We start from the raw sequence: 17,910 nt of genomic DNA, 5'->3' as shown, positions 1-17,910 counted from the left end.
TATATGGTTAAAACAGCCACCTCTCTTGTGCTTCTTCAGAGTACACGATGAGACACAAGCCCAGAGATTCCACGGTAAACGCAATTTGAAATGAGTATTAGGACTCAGTTGAATTTTTTCCCGAGGTAAACAAAAGGTCCACCAGCAACTCTTAAAGGTGACGATGATCATGGAATGATGATGATGACCTATATATAATGGTGGTATGAAAGATGACAATTACTTTGACGATCATGATCATAATCATTTTTGATGATAAGATTGATTGAGTGACTTTGGTGGTGACTACATTGATTACACTGAGGAGTGTGATTACAGAGACAACACGATGATGATAATGATATTGGTGACACTGATGATGACACTGATTATGATAACATCGATTATGATGACATAGATGATGATGATCAGGTGATGACAATCACACGGATGATGACGATGATCATGACAAAAATCACGATGACGATATTGATCGCATCGACGATCACATCGATGACAATGACACTCAAATGTCGACGCGTCCACGCACACGCACGCAGGCGCCATGAACAGCAAGCGCCACTCCTTCATCGGCCGCTACGACGATTTCCCCGAGGTCACCGTCCTCAACGGCTTCGGGCCCCGGGGCTCCGGCGAGTCGGGCCGCACCCTCTCCCTCGAGGCCCGGCTGAGTCCCCAGCCGGGAGACCGCAGCTCCGCCGCCGGTGGCGGTGGCAGCGGCGGCGGCACCGACGGAGGGGGCCCGTGCTCGAGTCGCTGGAGCGCCCGCGAGCTCTTCCTGCTGTCCGCGTGCGCCCTCGCCCTGGGGCTCTGCGTGGTGCTCGGCTGCGTGCTGCTGCTCAGGCACATCTCGGAGACGCGATCGCCGGCACCGCCGCCGCCTCCGCCGGCACCGCCGCCGCCGCCGCCCGGCAGCGGCAGCGGCAACCAGCGGTGGCCCGCGTCGTCCGCTTGCAACCCCAGGGGCCGCTGCTTCGCCAAGGCGGCGCGTTTCGTGGCGCACAACGTAGACCCATCGGTGGACCCGTGCGCGGACTTCTACGCGTTCGCGTGCGGCGGCTGGCTGGCGAGGCACTCCATTCCCGAGGACAAGCTGAGCTACGGCCTGGTCACGGCCATCGCGGAGCAGAACGAGGACAAGCTGGCCAAGCTCCTGCACGGCCCCATCGCGGCCCGAGGAGCCGCCGAGCGGCGGGACGCCTCGCCGAGGTCGCCGCTGGCGGCGGCGCGCTCGTCGTCGAAGTCGCCCTCGAGGAAGTCGTCGTCAAAGTCATCGGCGGTGGAAGCGCCTTCGTCCATGTCGTCGTCATCTGCAGCAGCAGCAGCAGCAGCGGCGGCAGCGTCATCGACGACGTGGTCCTCATCGTCGTCGTCGTCACCGCCGTCCCCATTATCTGCAGAGCACAAAGCCAAGGCGTTCTTCCGCTCGTGCATGGACATGGAGGAGCTGGAGCGGCTGGGCGGGGAGCCCATGCTGGAGGTGATCCGCGCGTGCGGTGGCTGGGACGTGCTGGGCTCCTGGAGGCCCAGCAGCTGGAACTTCGACGAGCTGCTCTTCCGAGCGCAGGGCATGTTCAGCACCTCCGTCTACTTCTCCATCTCCGTGAACGTCGACGACAAGAACTCCAGCCGCAACGTCATCCGGGTAATTGAGGGCGATGGGGCGGCGGGCGTGACCGAGCGGGAGCGCGTTCGCCACTTGTTGCAGGCGTTGGTGGGCTCGGGCTCAGCGGGCCGCCCTGGTAAACACTTTCCCATTCCGATGACGTACGTGTGCAGTGTAGCCAGGGGAACCTCCCCCCCCCCCCCCCCCGCGGTAGATGTGCCTGTGTGGCACAAGGTGCACGCATCAAACGGCAAGCATATGAGCATTGGTCTGCCAATATCGTAAATGTTGCCAAGTGGGTTTTCTCGATTAATTAATGCATTTTTCCGGCCAATTTATCAATTGTACGTGTACGTCAGTATTTTTTCTTCCTATTTCGTTCCAATTATGTACACGTACAAACACGTACGTCTTCCGAACAAAATCAGAAGAAAACATTAAATAACTTTATCGATACCGAGGCTCCCACGAGGCCATAGTGGGAGGGCGTGCGGCACAGTTTGGCACCAGCTATCGTAGAGTGCGGTCATGTCGCTACAGTTCTCTGCGGTGAGTGGTTGTTATCGTGATCGAGGTAGGGGTAATGATAGGGGTTGGGGTAGTGACAGGGGTTGGGGTAGTGATAGGGGCTGGGGTAGTGATAGGAGTAGTGATAGAGGTTGGGGTAGTGATAGGGGTTGTGTTAGTGATACGGGTTGGGGTATTGATAGGGGTAATTGTTGGGGTAAGCCTGGTCGTAGCTGGGGGGGGGGGCGAGGTAGAGAGTAGCAGTAGCGGGATGTGCTAGAGAGAAGAGATGTGTCTTAAGGGAGAAACACGAGCAGGTTCGTGAAGATTGACTGCTTTACATCTCTTGAATCCTATAAATAACTGTGCTCGACTCTTCATCGCATCTGTGTTTCTCCTACCCGTGTCCCTGCCTGTAGATAGACCAAGAGGGACTCACCCTGCCTGAGCGGTCCCTCTACCTGGGACAGGATGAAGAAAGCCTCAAGGTATGTTGCATGTTTCAGTGGAAACTTAAGAAAGCATCATTATCATGAAGACACATTTTTTTCCCGGAACCCAGGAGCACCGAGTTTGGACTTCGGTCCGCAAAATTTCTGTACCCCCCTCCTGTGTTACGGTTCATAAATAAAATAGTATATATTAAAAAATATATGTATTCAGCCCCGTGTCAACCCCATGTTGACTGTGGGATGTTTGACCATACTTCACCACGCTGGTCAGTGCTGACTATTGAATAATACAAAAAAGCATCAACGTACTTTATATCTTCGATCTCGTGACCTCTTCTGAAGCACGCCTGCCACTTACTTGCCCCCACTGACTCTGAGACCATTGGATCATGCTCACCACAGCGATGGTCTCCTCAATGGTCACCGCCAATCCCTTTCATCTCCAAACTCCGAGTGAGCCAGAGTTTGCCGCAGGCAGGCTTCTAGCTCACACCTCGGATATCATCATCGACACATCATCTCGATGCTCCGGTCCCTCCAACCAATTGAGTTCTTGTATCAACTTCAAGATCATCGTCAACCTTATTGGAGATACAGAGCAATGATACATTTTGTTAACACTACAGTGATCCACCAAGACAAAAATAGCGACTGTAGTTTGTTCATCAAAACCGGGTGGGGAGGAGCAGTGTTGCAAGCGGTTTGCACACCACGCTGTGAACCCAAGTGACCAGAGGCGATTTCTTTCTTTGCAGAGGCACATTCTCGGAATGCCACGTGACGAAAGACCGTTCAACGAGATGAGAAACTAGGTCACCGTGCGGTTCTGAATGTGATTTCGCACCGCACATACAGTAGCCAACCGTGCTCATCGGAGGTGCGGGGGAAGGACAACAAACTAAACACAAAAAGCAGTTCTCAAGAAATTCGTTTTCAATCTCGATTTAAAAGTGCATAGCTCCAGTGGCTTCCGAATATCGGAAGGAAGAGCGTTCCAGACGGCCGCACATGCGGTGACCGTCTCTGTCCGATGGACAGCAAAGAGCCGCCGCTGCTGCGAGGGTGACCGGAGTGTCGCGTGGTGATGGTTCATGCCTCTTGACGAGATCAGCGAGGTTATTGGTGGTTGATTTGTGGCAAGCACCACCATCACCACCACCACCAGCCGGTGAAGCGCATCTGAAAGCGCGCAATGCGTTGACTGTCTTTGCTCAGGTGGTTAGCCAATTGCCGCTGTTGCGAGGATGTTCACGTGATTGTACTGGTAGGAACCTCCTGGTTACACCAGCCCACAGGGGATTATTGTGTCCGTCCGTCGTGCAGGGAGGGGCTGGGTTGGGAGGGTGGGGAGGGTGGGGCTGGGTGGAGAAGGTGGGGAGGGGCTGGGGAGGGTGGGGTGTGGCTGGGTGGGGGGTGGGAGGGGTGGGGCTGGGTGGGGAGGGGCTGGTCACCCCGTGGTGCCCTTATAAAACTCAACGTTTAACCTACTCACGCCGGCTTGTGCCCGCCCTCACAGTCGGGCATATTTGCGGAATACACCACGCCACCGTTGACCCTGGCCATTGACCGAGCAACCCAACGTTCCTACCAGCTCTCTCCGCCAGGAATGTGTTTTAATCTCCTGGACGAGATCAGCAAGGTATTGTGGTTCATTCGTGGCAAGCACATTGTGCGTGAAATGAGTGCGACCTTATAACGTATTCGACCTTCGAATGCAGACGATGGGGCTTCCGCGCCCCACGCACCCTCGCTCCTTCTCCCCCTCTCCGTGCGTCCACAGGTGATCAAGGCCTACAAGGTGCTGATGAACAAGATCACCACCCTGCTGGGAGCCAGGAACGCCAGACACAAGCTGGAGGACGTCTTTGAGTTTGAACAGCAGCTGGCCAACGTGAGTCATCGGCCAGAGATGCCGGTTAGCCAGTGAACATGGTGCATTTGTTTTTTACATTGTCGAGGTAGCATGGTGTATGGTTTCTTCTCGCAATATATATATACACAGTACTGCGTGTGGTTTCCACAAGGCTGTTTTTAATTGCCTACACAGGCAGCAGGTTGGCGCATTGGAAACGCTTTTGCCTGGCAGCAAGAAGCGCCAAGGTTCGATTCCCGACTCGGGAATCTTTTCTGTGGGGAGTTTTAATGTTTTCCTCCTGTTCGGCATTGGTTTCCTCTGGGTTATTTGGTTTTCCTCCAGTAACTATGCGACTCCTATACCAAACAGGACCCCGTCATGTCGATGAAGTGCCTTTGGCAATAACATCTGGCAACCCATCAGTATGTGTTTAACAAGCTTTTCTCTAAAAAGATACCAATGTAAGTGGTATTAACCAAACATCCCAATGCTGAAAAATGTCCTGAGATTTTATCTCAATCAGCGCTACATATAGCAACGTCACTGGCTACTGCAAAAACTTGGCAGGACCCTCCTTAAAAGGAGTCCTGAGACTCGGCAACGCTTTGCTGGGTAAACTAGCATCGTTGGCCACGTACAATGCAAAATAAGTTCAACATACATACATGATAATAAATAAACTGCCCGAAATAAAACACATATAGATTGCATGCAGCCATCAAGCTCATCTGTGCCACTGTGAAGACTGCTGCTTTTATTTGACAGTGGGTATGGAATAATTCATCGATGTATCGAATAAAATGATACATGCATAGAACTATGCGTACGAGAATATATTTATTTCACAGTCTATGCAAATGATATGCCAGTCATACATTTTGGCTGATGGAACAAAATAAAACTTTACAAGCGAGACTCAAAAAATATATAAAGAGTACAAATGAGATGGTAAAAGAGATAGGAACAATTAATCAAATGAAAGATGAATCACAACCACCAATTGTGACTATTCACATTGCATGCACATATTCTACTGTCAATGCACTCGATATCTTAGAAGTAACACAATACGTGTAATACCTTGACAAAGCGGCCATTCCTTGTGGTCGGTGCCACTACTGTGTACAAGGTCCTTTATTTTTGCAGCCCACTTAGAATGGACGAACGCCACCGTGAACCATAATTTCACTGGGTAAATGAACTCAACGTAAGATTTGTGCTCTTGCGCAGCACCTTTTGCTGAACTAACACGTGGCCATGATCACTGCTTTAAGGCACAGCTGTGAGCTTCAGGGAAGCCAGTTCGCTCATAATAACGATAACAACAACAGGAGTTTCATTGATGCATGAGACCTCACATCTATAGGTTGGCAGCCCTGCAATTCCACGCTCAGGCCACTGCTGGTGGAAAGATGCCTCCAATGAAGGGGACCCTGGAGCAGTGGTTCTCAACCGGGGGCACACGGACCCCCTGGGGGCACGTGGCAATACGTGCGATCATGTATAGATGTATAAATGTGTGAAATTAAATGGTACACAGAGTCATTTGGTGAGTAAGCATGTACGAATCTGCCAATATAAAGTAACTACGATAAAATGTTAGTCCATGTGGTAACCTAGAACGATACAAAACACCTTTCTAAACTCATTGATCGTAAACAACGTGGTTTTTTAAGAATAATTAATCAGTGAGCGTGAACAAATCACATCACGCATGCAGTGTGTCCGTTGAATTTTGTACACACTTGCAGTTACGAGCTAGTTAAGATACCTCCCAAAATGGACAATTGGCTAAAATATTGATGATCATCATTATTCATACATGTATTTCATGTTGGGTCAGTGCAGTGGGGGTGACTCGGTTTAAACACAATTCAGCGGGAGCCAAAACAAGGTTGAGAACCACTGCTCTAGAGGGACCCTCCAAGGGATGTTATGGCCCATATGGCCCAATCTTCCATGCCAGAGGTCGCAAACGGGTTTTGATTCCTTACCCGTACCCGGCCGCACCAGGGTCACAAACGGGTACCCATACCCGATACCCGGCCGGGTACGGGTAGCCGGGTATCGGGTAGGGTACGGATATCGGGTACCCGATTGCGACCTCTGGGATGAAGCCATGTTGCAGGCGCGGGTGGGTTGATTCTAGGAACTTGAATTGTGAGAAGAGACAAGACGTTGGGAAATGAGTGACAAACGGTTACTCACCAGTGACTCACGGTCTACCCGTACCCGTACCCGCCGCAACAGGGTCGCAAACGGGTACCCGTACCCGGTCGGGTAGCCGGGTATCGGGTAGGGTACGGGTATCGGGTACCCGATTGCGACCTCTGTTCCACGCTGACCAGACGGGTTGGAAGGGGTGGCAGCACCCACAGCCACCAAACACGACATGATTCTCATACTGATATATATTAAGTAATAAAAGCCCCTTTCTATTCCTGATTTGTTTTGGAATGGCCGTAATGTACGGTGAATGTGGCCATTAGCCTGGACTGGCCCATTAAGTGTGGCTGAAATTGCTGTTGTTGTGGTGGGGGTAAAAGCAACTCGCGTGATTTCTGCTCCACAGATCACATTGTCAGAGTCAGACCCCTTGAGACGGGACATCAATAACATGTACAACAAAATGAAATTGAGGGACCTTCATCATTTGGCTCCAGCTGTGAGTATCTACCCATGCACGGGCAACCAAGCCTGCGGTGCGGAAGGCATTGCAGCTGGGTGGACCGTCCGTCCAGTGGACACTTGGCCGTGAAATTAATTAAACAAGCGGAAGAGGGATTGCTTTTCAATAGTAGATGTGGCCCATAACAGCTAATGTAATACGCTATCGTGAAGTAATGTGTTGTACTACCATCAATAACCATGAGTAGATCGCATGAGCATAATTCTCGCTCCAAATTATGCAACTTAAATCGTGCTGTTTGTTGCTGGCTACTTGGCATTTTAGGCCCATTCGCTCAGCAAGTGTGATTTATATACTGTGATAACTTAATCCATCAGCTTATGGCCTTTCTGGACCATTATTTTAAAACACATGGAGCGCTCTTTTGCCAAAGATATCTGGCAATCCAGCAGTATTTGTTGAACAAGCCAAACTCTGCTGATGATAGCCAAATGGTTGAAATTTGTCCAGAGATATGTATTGCTTAACACGAATGCTGCTGGGTAATATTGATCTGAAAAGCCTATTAGGTGATCAACTAAAAATGCTTTGTTTTATTTTGAGCAACCAACAGAAGTCTTTCTATTTTATTACCCATGCATGCCGCAAAATGAGTTCTTATACAAATGTTACTCTTAGGCCAAACAAGACCCGTCATGTAGTAGATGAAGTGCCCTTGCCAATAACATATGGCAGCCCATTAATATTTGTTTAACAGGCTTGTCTCTGCTGATGAGTCCCTGAAGTTTGAAACCAGCCCAGAGTTCTGCCTGCTGGCAAATATTGAGCCAGAATGCCAATCGGCTGATGGACTAAATACATATTTGTGTATATATATCGAGAGATGAATGGAAGACGATTTGTATTTTTGACATAATGTTCTTCAACAATGCGAAATGAGCTTTGTTTTAAATGAAAATTGGTATTGGTGGAGATGCTACCTCGCTGCCATGTCCAACATTCCCAATTTTACATCAATGCATTTTCTTTTACGTGATCAGATCAACTGGAGGCAATTTCTGGAGCAGATTTTTAGAAAGCGGATTTCAGAAGATGAAGAAGTCGTGGTTTTAGCTACGACCTACATCAAGAAACTCTCTCATCTCCTCTCTACCACTCCTGTCAGGTACAGCACAGCCCACACCTACAGGGTTGACCAATAGCCACAGATCAGACGTTTAAGTTGGACATGTATCCTTAACGCTGACCATAAGGGTCAGAACTTCTGCACATATTTGATAATGATTCATTACTCTTTAACTGTGTGCGACAGCTCAAAAGTGTGGGACCTGCTCTGGTGTGGTCATAATGTGATATTGCTAATGCATGTATGTGTGTTGAACTTCTTTCGCACCATACGTAGCCAACCGTGCAAATGTGAGGCGCGGGGGAAGGATGGACACACTAAGCAGGGGCCAACAGACTAAGCAGTGGCCTCGAGCAGCAGTGGCCAATACGTGGATCGCATTCTATGGGTGGATCAAAAAATATTTGCTGTGGATCTAAGGACAAAACAGAACAAATGCTGCCATAAGCACACAACAACAACAACTCTCGTTACCGCTGATGGCGAAATAAAAATCACCGACGAAGACTCCACACATTAAAAACATAATGACTTCTACCAATAGGATGGCACCTCTAATTAGCACGGTTGGCTACGTACAGTGGGAAAGAAGTACAAGATATGTACATGCATGGCGCTAGTACTTTATGTCTATACAAACAGGTACTGGTAATTGTTATAGTTCTCTGGTGGATCATGGAACCTGTTGAGAACCTCCAGATTGGATCAGAGTGCTTGGTGGATTGGTCACCCCTACCGTTGAGCTCTTTTCTAAGTAATGTTTAACTTGTTATAAATCATCCTCGGGTCTAGAACATCTGTAAGCTTCGTTTTTTGTAATATTAATAGTAATTTAGGTATGTTTTATGCAGACGTTTTAATGTTTAAGTCTCTGATTTGGAACACATCTTTTAATTATATATATATATTTTAAAATATCCCAGGAATGCCTCATTGAGTCTGCAGGCTCTTGTTCCGATGTTTCACCAACTCCCATGATGAGGATTACAGTTTGGGTCTTAGGCTGCTATGGCGTCAGGGTCGGATCGCCGGACTTGTAATCCAGAGGTCGACAGTTTGATCTCCCGGTGTGGCAGTTAAAATAATGGGCCTCTGTGCAACCGCCCGGCAGTATAACTGGCTGCACTGGATACTCTTTGGTTCTGTCGGTAAAGTCACATGACTTTAAAGTCACTTTGTATAAAATAAAATAAATTATTAAAATAAATTATTTTATATTTATACCTACGTGACTTCACCGAAAGAACCAAAGAGTATGGATCACTGCAGTCACGAAAACTTCAAATCTAGATTGGCTGCACTGGGTTCACCACCACAATAAATCAGCGGGTCGCGTCTGCGGGGATAAATCATGGGTAATCCCACTTCTTCCAAGACATCTGACCAGCGTGGAGAAGTAGGCCAAATTAATACTGTCTAGAGGGGCTCTCTAAAGCTCCCAACCCTTCCGTTAGCAATGGCGTGAGCAGGCAATTGCAGGCTTGCACCTTCATCTTTCTACTGCATGCTCTGTGAATATTGATTCTGTTTTGTGTCGTAACGTTTTTACAATTGATTTAATCTCAGACCTCATTTGCCAATAAAATACATTGTCTTGTGCTTCAAAGCCTTCTCAGCTGAAAATAATGCAAAAGTAATTTATTTAATCAGGGGTCAATTATTGCGGGAAAATATAGGTTGAGGCATTCGCGTGAGTCTAACATGGAATTTTTTAAAGATGTTTTTAAAATATAAATTGTTTTCATTAATGCGTTAATCCACTTATATGTATCTAAAGCTTGGCATATTGAACAATGTAAAATATCTTTGGCATGTCTAAGGTGATCTTTCTTACATTTTTCGTAAGCGGCATCAAACAGACATTGCCGCAAATTGAATGGGGCACTGCATTTTTCCCCCCTGGCTCCAACTCAAAGGCAAATTACTCGCGTGGAATTTTTCAAATGCATTTTTCTGCTGCCTGAAATAGGCATTCGCAGTTATGACTGAAATCTTGTTTTTTTAATATGCATGCATTATTTAATTTGTAGAAAAATCCCATTCCACCACGTGTTTGCTGTTTATACTACGTACTATGATTGCAGTGCCAGATATGCAAAATACAGATATATATACTGTAAATAAAATAATGCCTCTGACCAAATCACCCGGAATGCACCCGGTCATGTCAGGTCTCAGAAGCTAAATATGCTTGAGCCTGGATATTGCTTGGATGGGCGGACCAGCGTGCACCAACAGGTTAACATAGGGATGTGGCAAGGCGACGTGGTGGGCAGCGGTGCAGTAAAATTCATTTTAGTCCGGTGTTCCACGCTCCCCGCCTTCAACAACCATTATTGCGCAGCGTGGTGAAGTAAATATAAATGTGTCGTTAACCCACCACCACCCGACACAGCCAATTAGTAAGGTTTGTCACGTAAACAAAACGTGCCAATTCGTTACTACATCAGCACAGCGGTCTGTGGTGGAAAAAAAGAGCTTTACAGCTCATCGGATTCCTCCAGCATAAATAAACATTCCGATCCCAATCCCGTTTCCGTGTAGGGTGCTGCACAACTACATGCTCTGGCGGGTCGTCATCGTGCTGAGCACGCACCTCTCGCCGCCGTTCCGCGCCGCGCTGCACGACTTCTCGCGCGAGGTGGACGGAGCCGAGAAGGAGGTGGACCTGGAGCGCCTCTGCTTGGCGCAGGCCAACAAGTACTTCGGCATGGTGCTCGGGGCCCTCTTCGTCCGCGAGCACTTCTCCCTGCACAGCAAGCAGAGGGTGAGGTGCCCTCTCTCGCGCCGCGAGGGAGTCACTCTCGGCGATTGGCGGGGCCGCCTCGGTTCCACCGCGGCGCAGAGAGAGAGAGAGAGAGATGGCCCCCCTCCTGCTGCTGCTGTCATCTCAATGGGAAGGGAGTCAGTGCCGGATTATCCTCGTAGCACAAGTAGCTACATATGTAGTCACCTACGTGACTTTACCGAAAAAACCTACGAATATGAATACTTGCAGTCACGAAAGCTTCAAATCTAGAATTAGCTGCATATGCTACGGGCCCCGCACTTTCAAGGGCCTCGCACTAAATGCTTTCAAGCTATAAATTCCGGTTCAGTGATTCTGCACTTGCTCTGTTACTATAGTACTATACTGCCTTCAACTTTTATTAATGACTGGTTGTTTTAGATTAGCGATTTGTCATGTTTTCTGGCTGTATAGCACGTGCAAAAATACAATTACTTTACTATGCAAGTAAAAAATGTGTGTGTTTTAATATTTATGTGTCTTTTTTAAATGAAGGGCCCCTTTATAACATATGCTACAGGCCCCGCACTAGCTTAATCCAGCACTGAAGGGAGCAATCTTTTAGAGACGAGCCAAAGCAGGTGGATTTTTGTCTTTTTTTTTTACAAAAGCCCGGCATGAAGCACAAGCAATAAAAAATGGAAGGGGCACAGAAATGCCTCGGACAGAAGCCCAAAACTCAGCTCTCAAAGAGTATCGTTTTTAGTCTTTTCGCTGGTTACCAAGCGGATCCAGCGGCGTAGTGTGTGGTTGGCATGAGGCCCGTAGTGTCGGAAGGGCGCCAGCGGGGGCAGAGAGACCCCCTCCACTGATAATAATGTAGAATTTTTCACGTGCACAGTTTTCATCCACTCTCAAAGATAGAGAGAGAGAATTATTCAAAGGTGCAGGAAACCACATTTCATCGTGGGAAGGGCAGGCAGAACCAGAACCAACAGTTGCCCAAGTTCTGTAGTTCGATATTAGGGTGTTTCGCTATCTCCATTAATGAGTGTTTATACATGTGGGAGGAAACCGGAGTTCCCAATGAAAACCCACGCATAGAAGAGGGAAGGGGGGTGTAGAAGGGAGGGTAATGTCTCAGCCATCTTCCTTTAATTTGCAAGCTGCGTTCGAAATTTCTACACTTGTCGAACAGGGGCTGGACAAAACGCAGAGATGAGTAAATAAAATGTCAAATAAGCACCACTTCCATCCAGCAGTGGATTGACAAAAGCCCTTCAATACATACATATCAGTGTCCAGTAGTCTGATTGGACAACCTCCGTTCACCCCCCAAATAAAGTGTCACTCATTTGCTGTTCGTTGTTGATTAATTAATCCGTACCACCCGTCGAAGCCGTGTTTGAATAAAAAATCCAATTTGCCGAACACTCAGGTTCAGCAGATGGTGGAGGACATCAAGCATGCCTTTGACCAGCGGCTGGAGGAGCTGGGCTGGATGGATGAAAAGACAAAGGACGCAGCACGAGGAAAGGTACCAATTAGCAGCAGCTACTGCATGTATGTGTGTATGTTGAACTTCTTTTGCACCGTACGTAGCCAACCGTGAGTGGGTGAGCGAGTGGGTCAGTGAGTGGGTGAGTGTATTGGGGAGCAGTAGTGTAGTGATTAGCGCGCTGCACTACGAACCTGGCGACCAGAGTTCGATTCCTGCTCACGGCCAACACCAGTGACGATCATTTAAACAGGTTCTGCGCCTCCCCAAGGTCGACTCAGCCTCGAATGATTACCTGGTGCGATGTGTAAACATCGCCACTGGAGAGACAAAGGCGGCCCGGGCGTGGTGCTGGCCACCCACCTCCTCGTGCGCCATTCCATCCTTAACAGATGCTCACTAACAGCACTTGCCCCAACAATCTATTAAGGCTACATGGGGGATCTTTGTCTTTGTATGTATGTAGAATTTATTTTGCGCCGTACATAGCCAACCGTGTTAATCGGAGGTGCGGAAACTCACGGGCACACAAAGAGCAGTCGACGGTTTACATCACGGAAGAGTCCAGCCGGCCGACCACGGGACCTCGTGGGTTCATCAGAGCGGGCGTGACGCTTGTCTGACCTTGCAAGAGGCTTTCCTTCTGTCGCGCGGTGTGACATGGACACTCGGGGTCGCCTAATGACCCTTTGTGGCCGACGCAAGTCTGATGACGACGAATAGCAAACTCTGCGTTGGCATTGCAATCCAGTTTCAATTATTTGATCTGAGGCGTTCGTCTTCCAGTAGGAGGGCGATGATTGCAAATTTATAATCGCAATTTTTTTAATGTTCGTATTTGGCAAATTTCGACCCTGATGCCGGTGGTTCGCGCACCGCGCTACGAATCTGACCACTCGAGTTTGATTCCTGCTTACGACCATCACCAGCTACGATTATCTGAACTGATTCTGGGCCTCCCCTAGGTCGACTCAGCCTCGAATGAGTACCTGGTGCGGTGTGTAAGCGTCGCCACTAGGGAGACAAAGGCGGTCGGGCGTGGTGCTGGCCACCCCCCCCCCCCCTTCGTACCGGCCTTCACAGATTCTCGTAACCAGCACTTGCCCTAACAGCCTGTTAAAGCCTACATGGGGGATCTTTGTCTTTGCAGCTGCAGTACATGATGGACATGATCGGCTATCCCGAGTTTCTTGGGAGGATGGACGAAGTCGATAAGGAATATGGAGTAAGTCGCGTCTTTTCTTTCTGCGTCCAAATTTTTTGTATTCGGATCGATAAGTGTAGTTTTACGTCGCGGGGTGAATGTAGTGGCCACTTTGTAGCTGGAAAGGACCATGCAAACCCATTGCATACGACATAATTGAATACAATAAAACACGTGTGATTCTTTCACGTGTGTGATTCGATCCGTATATACGTTTGTGAGTCTCTACGTCAGGGGTGGGGAACCTTTTTTCAACCAAGGGCCATTTGGATATTTATAACATCATTCGCGGGCCATACAAAATTATCAACTTAAAAACTAGCCTGTTATATTTGGTCGAACATTTAATTAACTCACCCCTAATGTGATGGCTGGAACTGCTTCTCTTTGGTGAGGCGTGTGATGTTAGCTGGCATTGATGATGTTGCTACTCGCAACTGCTTTTCCAGGTTTGCTCCTAGATTCATTGAATTTCGAGTCCCGCCTGCGGTTGCCTTGGCAGGGCCACACCAAATGATTTTGCGGGCCTCATACGGCCCGCGGGCCGGACGTTCCCCACCCCTGTACGAATACAATAAAACACGTGTGATTCTTTCACGTGTGTGATTCGATCCGTATATACGTTTGTGAGTCTCTACGTAATTCACGTGAATAATTCGCGGTGCTCAAAACGGGTACTGAAATCCAGTTACCCAACCAATCGCATCTTTCCCCCTCGAGCCCTCATAACCTTGCTCAATTCGAGACGCCTGTTCAGTCTGAGCTATCACAACTGCTGTTTGTGGCTGGCCGCTTGACGTTTTCGGTCTTGGAGGAGCGGGGGTTGTGCCTGTGCTCAGCAACTATGTTAAAAAATATATGAATGCTAAACTACACAAAGCGGCCTGTAGTTATGCCATATTTCCTTACAGCAGGCGAATGTCAGTGCCGTTCTGTGGACTGTAAATCAATCGTTGTGTCTTCTGAGCAATGAACTCACTGGAAAGCAGCCAATATGTCTATTGTGCCTACAACAGATTGAGCTACACAATGGGAACTGCTCATTCAGAAGGACTCAACAGTTTATGTTAGAATTTGGCAAATTTCGACCCTGATGCCGGTGTGTGCGGTGTGCGCGTGTGTTTGCGAGAATGCGTAAATCATCGACTGCGTGGATTGATTGACCACCAGTTGAACCGATTGTGATCTTTCCGAGTGCCGCAGCTTACGTTTGTGGATGACTAAACGGCGGTGGTGAACTGTTTACCGCTTCAGTTTGAAGTCAACGAGAAGTCGTATTTCAAGAACATCCTCAACAGCATCGAGTTCAACATCAACGTGTCGATACACAAGATTCATCAGAAGGTGGAGCGCAACGTGTGAGTCCATCACGCTCCTCACAGTCGCGTGGCTGTTGCTTGCACATTCGCCCCGATGAAGAATTTTTTATAGTTTTCGCCGTTGTAAAAATGAAGCTGGGAAAAAAATTGACCATTAAAAACACGCATTGGGCCCAAAAGAAATACGTTGGCAATATACGGTCATCGAGATGGGGTTCAGACCCCGTTGCTCCCTTTACCTCCCCATCACCGCCATATATTTCGATTGACAATTAGCTTTCTTGGTGCCTTTTCATGGGCGATGCAAATTACATTATCGGTTTCAATTTGCTTCTGTCATCGTAATGAATTGCCATCATAGTCGGTCATCGTTGCCATCCATCTCTACCCATTATCATCTTAATCTATCATCCGTCACCCATCCATCATCGCCATCATCCATGTATATTAATACTCTTTTTTTATCATTATTATTATTGAACCCATTGCATTTCCGATGGTTTGCAGCCGAGATAACAATCGGTAAGGGGGGATATAAATACTGATTTTAAGCGTGTTCAACAACTTTGTCTATGAGATTTTAAATTGTCATAATTGCATTCCTGACTTTAAGACTTCCATGACGTTGGGATAATAAAACGGATCAACCGTCTGTTGTTGCAATGCAGCTTTCATAAGGATTAGTTCATGAGCCAGATTAGAATTAGGTACCAGTCAGAGGTGACACATGTATTCAACTAACAAGAGTAAATTATGTGTAAACATACTTAAGAAATTAAAATACATTATTTGGTTAAACTGCATTTGCCGTGGTCTACGAGCACAAATAACAAACAAAATAATCATCCACGCATTTGTCAAAAATACTGACTCATCTAAGTTTCCGTTCAAGGCAGTGTTATTGATGAATGCGTTGATTTTTTTTTGCTTATTAAAGAAGTTTATTGCATATTCACTTTATTGCCAATTTAAAGATGTTGGTCCAACTCCAGTTTGACCATCTCCAGTGGTAGCAACATGCAAGATATGTGTTATTCTGGGCCCATGGACTACGTTAGAGCTTGACACACGTAACGTTCCAACCGCGTGTCTTTACTTCTGTAGGTGGCTGCTTCCTCCTCAAACTCTCAACGCATATTATCTGCCCACTCACAACCAGATGGGTAAGATATGTTTTAGATGCCCCCTGGAAGCAAATGTTGTTGTGTTTAAAGTGCAGGAGAGGTTATGGTGTTTTTATTATATTATGTGAATCCTAGCGAGAGAGTATGTTTACTTATACTCTTAATGTCGTTTTCAATGAATGGCAATCGTGATGTATTCAGTGAACTCATCTGCGAAACACTCCTCTTGCAGTCTAAACATAAAGTCGTATATTTAAATGTCTATGCCTTGGTGCCCCGCTGTCTTTGATCTGTCAAAGATGATTGAGATATTTTCAATTGCCTTGATGCTTCTTGTAGCGTACAGACACTTAAGTACACTCGTTACATCATGATGGGGCCATAATACCCATTAATTCATAAATTAAAATTGTTTCTTATGCACAGGATACAAACTTCAAAGCTTGTGCATGCGAAATTATTATCTGCAAATTATGCAATTCATATGCCTATTACAGGCTCACCCAATGATTGCTGGAGACTCATGGCGCAATGCCACGTGAGGCTCACTAAATAATACATTAGCGACAACAAAAAAAGCAGGCCCGTTATGAGTCCCTTTTTTTATAAGGAGCAGAATAAATTGCCTCGTTTGCCCAAGACTCTAGGCAGCCCTGAGCATGCAATATAATTATCAAAAAGTGAAATTTACTAATCTAGAAATAAATCGTGACAATTCATCGAAGCGCTGTGAGTTTAAAATGATTACATGCCCGGCGGTCATGCAAAATAAACATTACCTCTACCAAAAATAACGGCACGCTTCTCCATGCATTGCATGAGTCATGTAAAGATGAAATGAATTAAGATATCGACTGCCGGCAGTAATCTAATGACAACGTAATTTTGTTACGCGTGTCTCTGTCTGGTCTGCTGTGCGTGTGTGCTTGTGTGTTTATGTATACATATTGTATCTTCCTGTGTTCCATCGGGCCTGTAATTGGTCGTCTATCATTCTCGTGTTTCTGTTGGTATGTGCGTTTGTCTCTATGCCCTGTTTTTCTTTTGCCTTCCAGTCTTTCCAGCTGGTATCCTCCAGCCCACGCTCTATGACCCTGAGTTCCCACAGTAAGCGGCACAATGAACATATGAACCGTCAATAACATTTGTAAACATGGCCCGGCTTTGGTCTCCAAAGACCGACCCAGGCCTCTCCTGAATTCTCATTTCCAAAGCTGGGATTGACATGTGTCTTACGTGGTTATACAGCACTACAATGCATTGATCAACTCGTATTCAAACTAAGTAATATTAATCTGCGTCCCTCATCCACAATTTCATACTTTTGCAATCACAATTTCATTCAATGTAAAATGCAAACTGCTTTCACAATTGTATTTCCATGTGCCTGTAAGAATTTTGGATGAGATTTAGAATGATTAATTAAAGCGTTTTAAAAAATGCCTTAGAAAATTATTGCTGTTCAGCTGGATAAGATAATGGAAAATAGATGCATGTTCTTTAATGGCAATTAGGGCATTTTGTGTCAGTGTATCGCGTGTAGATCTTGTTAGTGTGTGTTCAGATAGAACAATGCATAATCACAGTGGGAGATTCTAATCCAATTGAAAAAAATTTAACTGCCACAATTAGAGTCGTGTTTTAATCATGGCTGGATTTCAATAGGCTTGTATTGAAATAATTCTGCTTTACTGTGGCAAAGTAATTTAAAGGTAATCAAATGCATACCCAATGAATCTACATATTTGGATGTAATTTGGTCTATTTTTAAATCCTTTATATTAAGTTCGCTTGCTTGCTTACGACCGTGCAAATCTTTCGGTCGTTTTTTAACCCACTTCCCGTGATCCAATCGAGCTGAC

At 46.8% G+C, this 17,910-nt stretch overlaps 1 protein-coding gene across 1 annotated transcript in view; it reads left to right on the top strand.

Moving 5' to 3' along the window:
* The first annotated feature begins 544 nt into the window (after positions 1–544).
* Positions 545–17,910, top strand: part of ECEL1 (endothelin converting enzyme like 1) — a 36,730-nt gene continuing 19,364 nt past the window's right edge. Inside the window, exons 1-11 of the mRNA XM_078607751.1 lie at positions 545–1,645; positions 2,533–2,601; positions 4,346–4,456; positions 6,993–7,085; positions 8,090–8,214; positions 10,720–10,942; positions 12,342–12,440; positions 13,552–13,626; positions 14,860–14,963; positions 16,029–16,087; positions 17,104–17,155. Of these exons, the coding sequence (XP_078463877.1) occupies positions 545–1,645; positions 2,533–2,601; positions 4,346–4,456; positions 6,993–7,085; positions 8,090–8,214; positions 10,720–10,942; positions 12,342–12,440; positions 13,552–13,626; positions 14,860–14,963; positions 16,029–16,087; positions 17,104–17,155 (2,111 nt within the window). The remainder of the gene's footprint in view (positions 1,646–2,532; positions 2,602–4,345; positions 4,457–6,992; positions 7,086–8,089; positions 8,215–10,719; positions 10,943–12,341; positions 12,441–13,551; positions 13,627–14,859; positions 14,964–16,028; positions 16,088–17,103; positions 17,156–17,910) is intronic.

This window comes from Lampetra planeri, chromosome 28 (genome assembly GCF_965212315.1).
Source record: "Lampetra planeri chromosome 28, kcLamPlan1.2.h2, whole genome shotgun sequence".
Classification (NCBI taxonomy): domain Eukaryota; kingdom Metazoa; phylum Chordata; class Hyperoartia; order Petromyzontiformes; family Petromyzontidae; genus Lampetra; species Lampetra planeri.
This window is presented reverse-complemented; position numbering and strand designations above follow the sequence as displayed.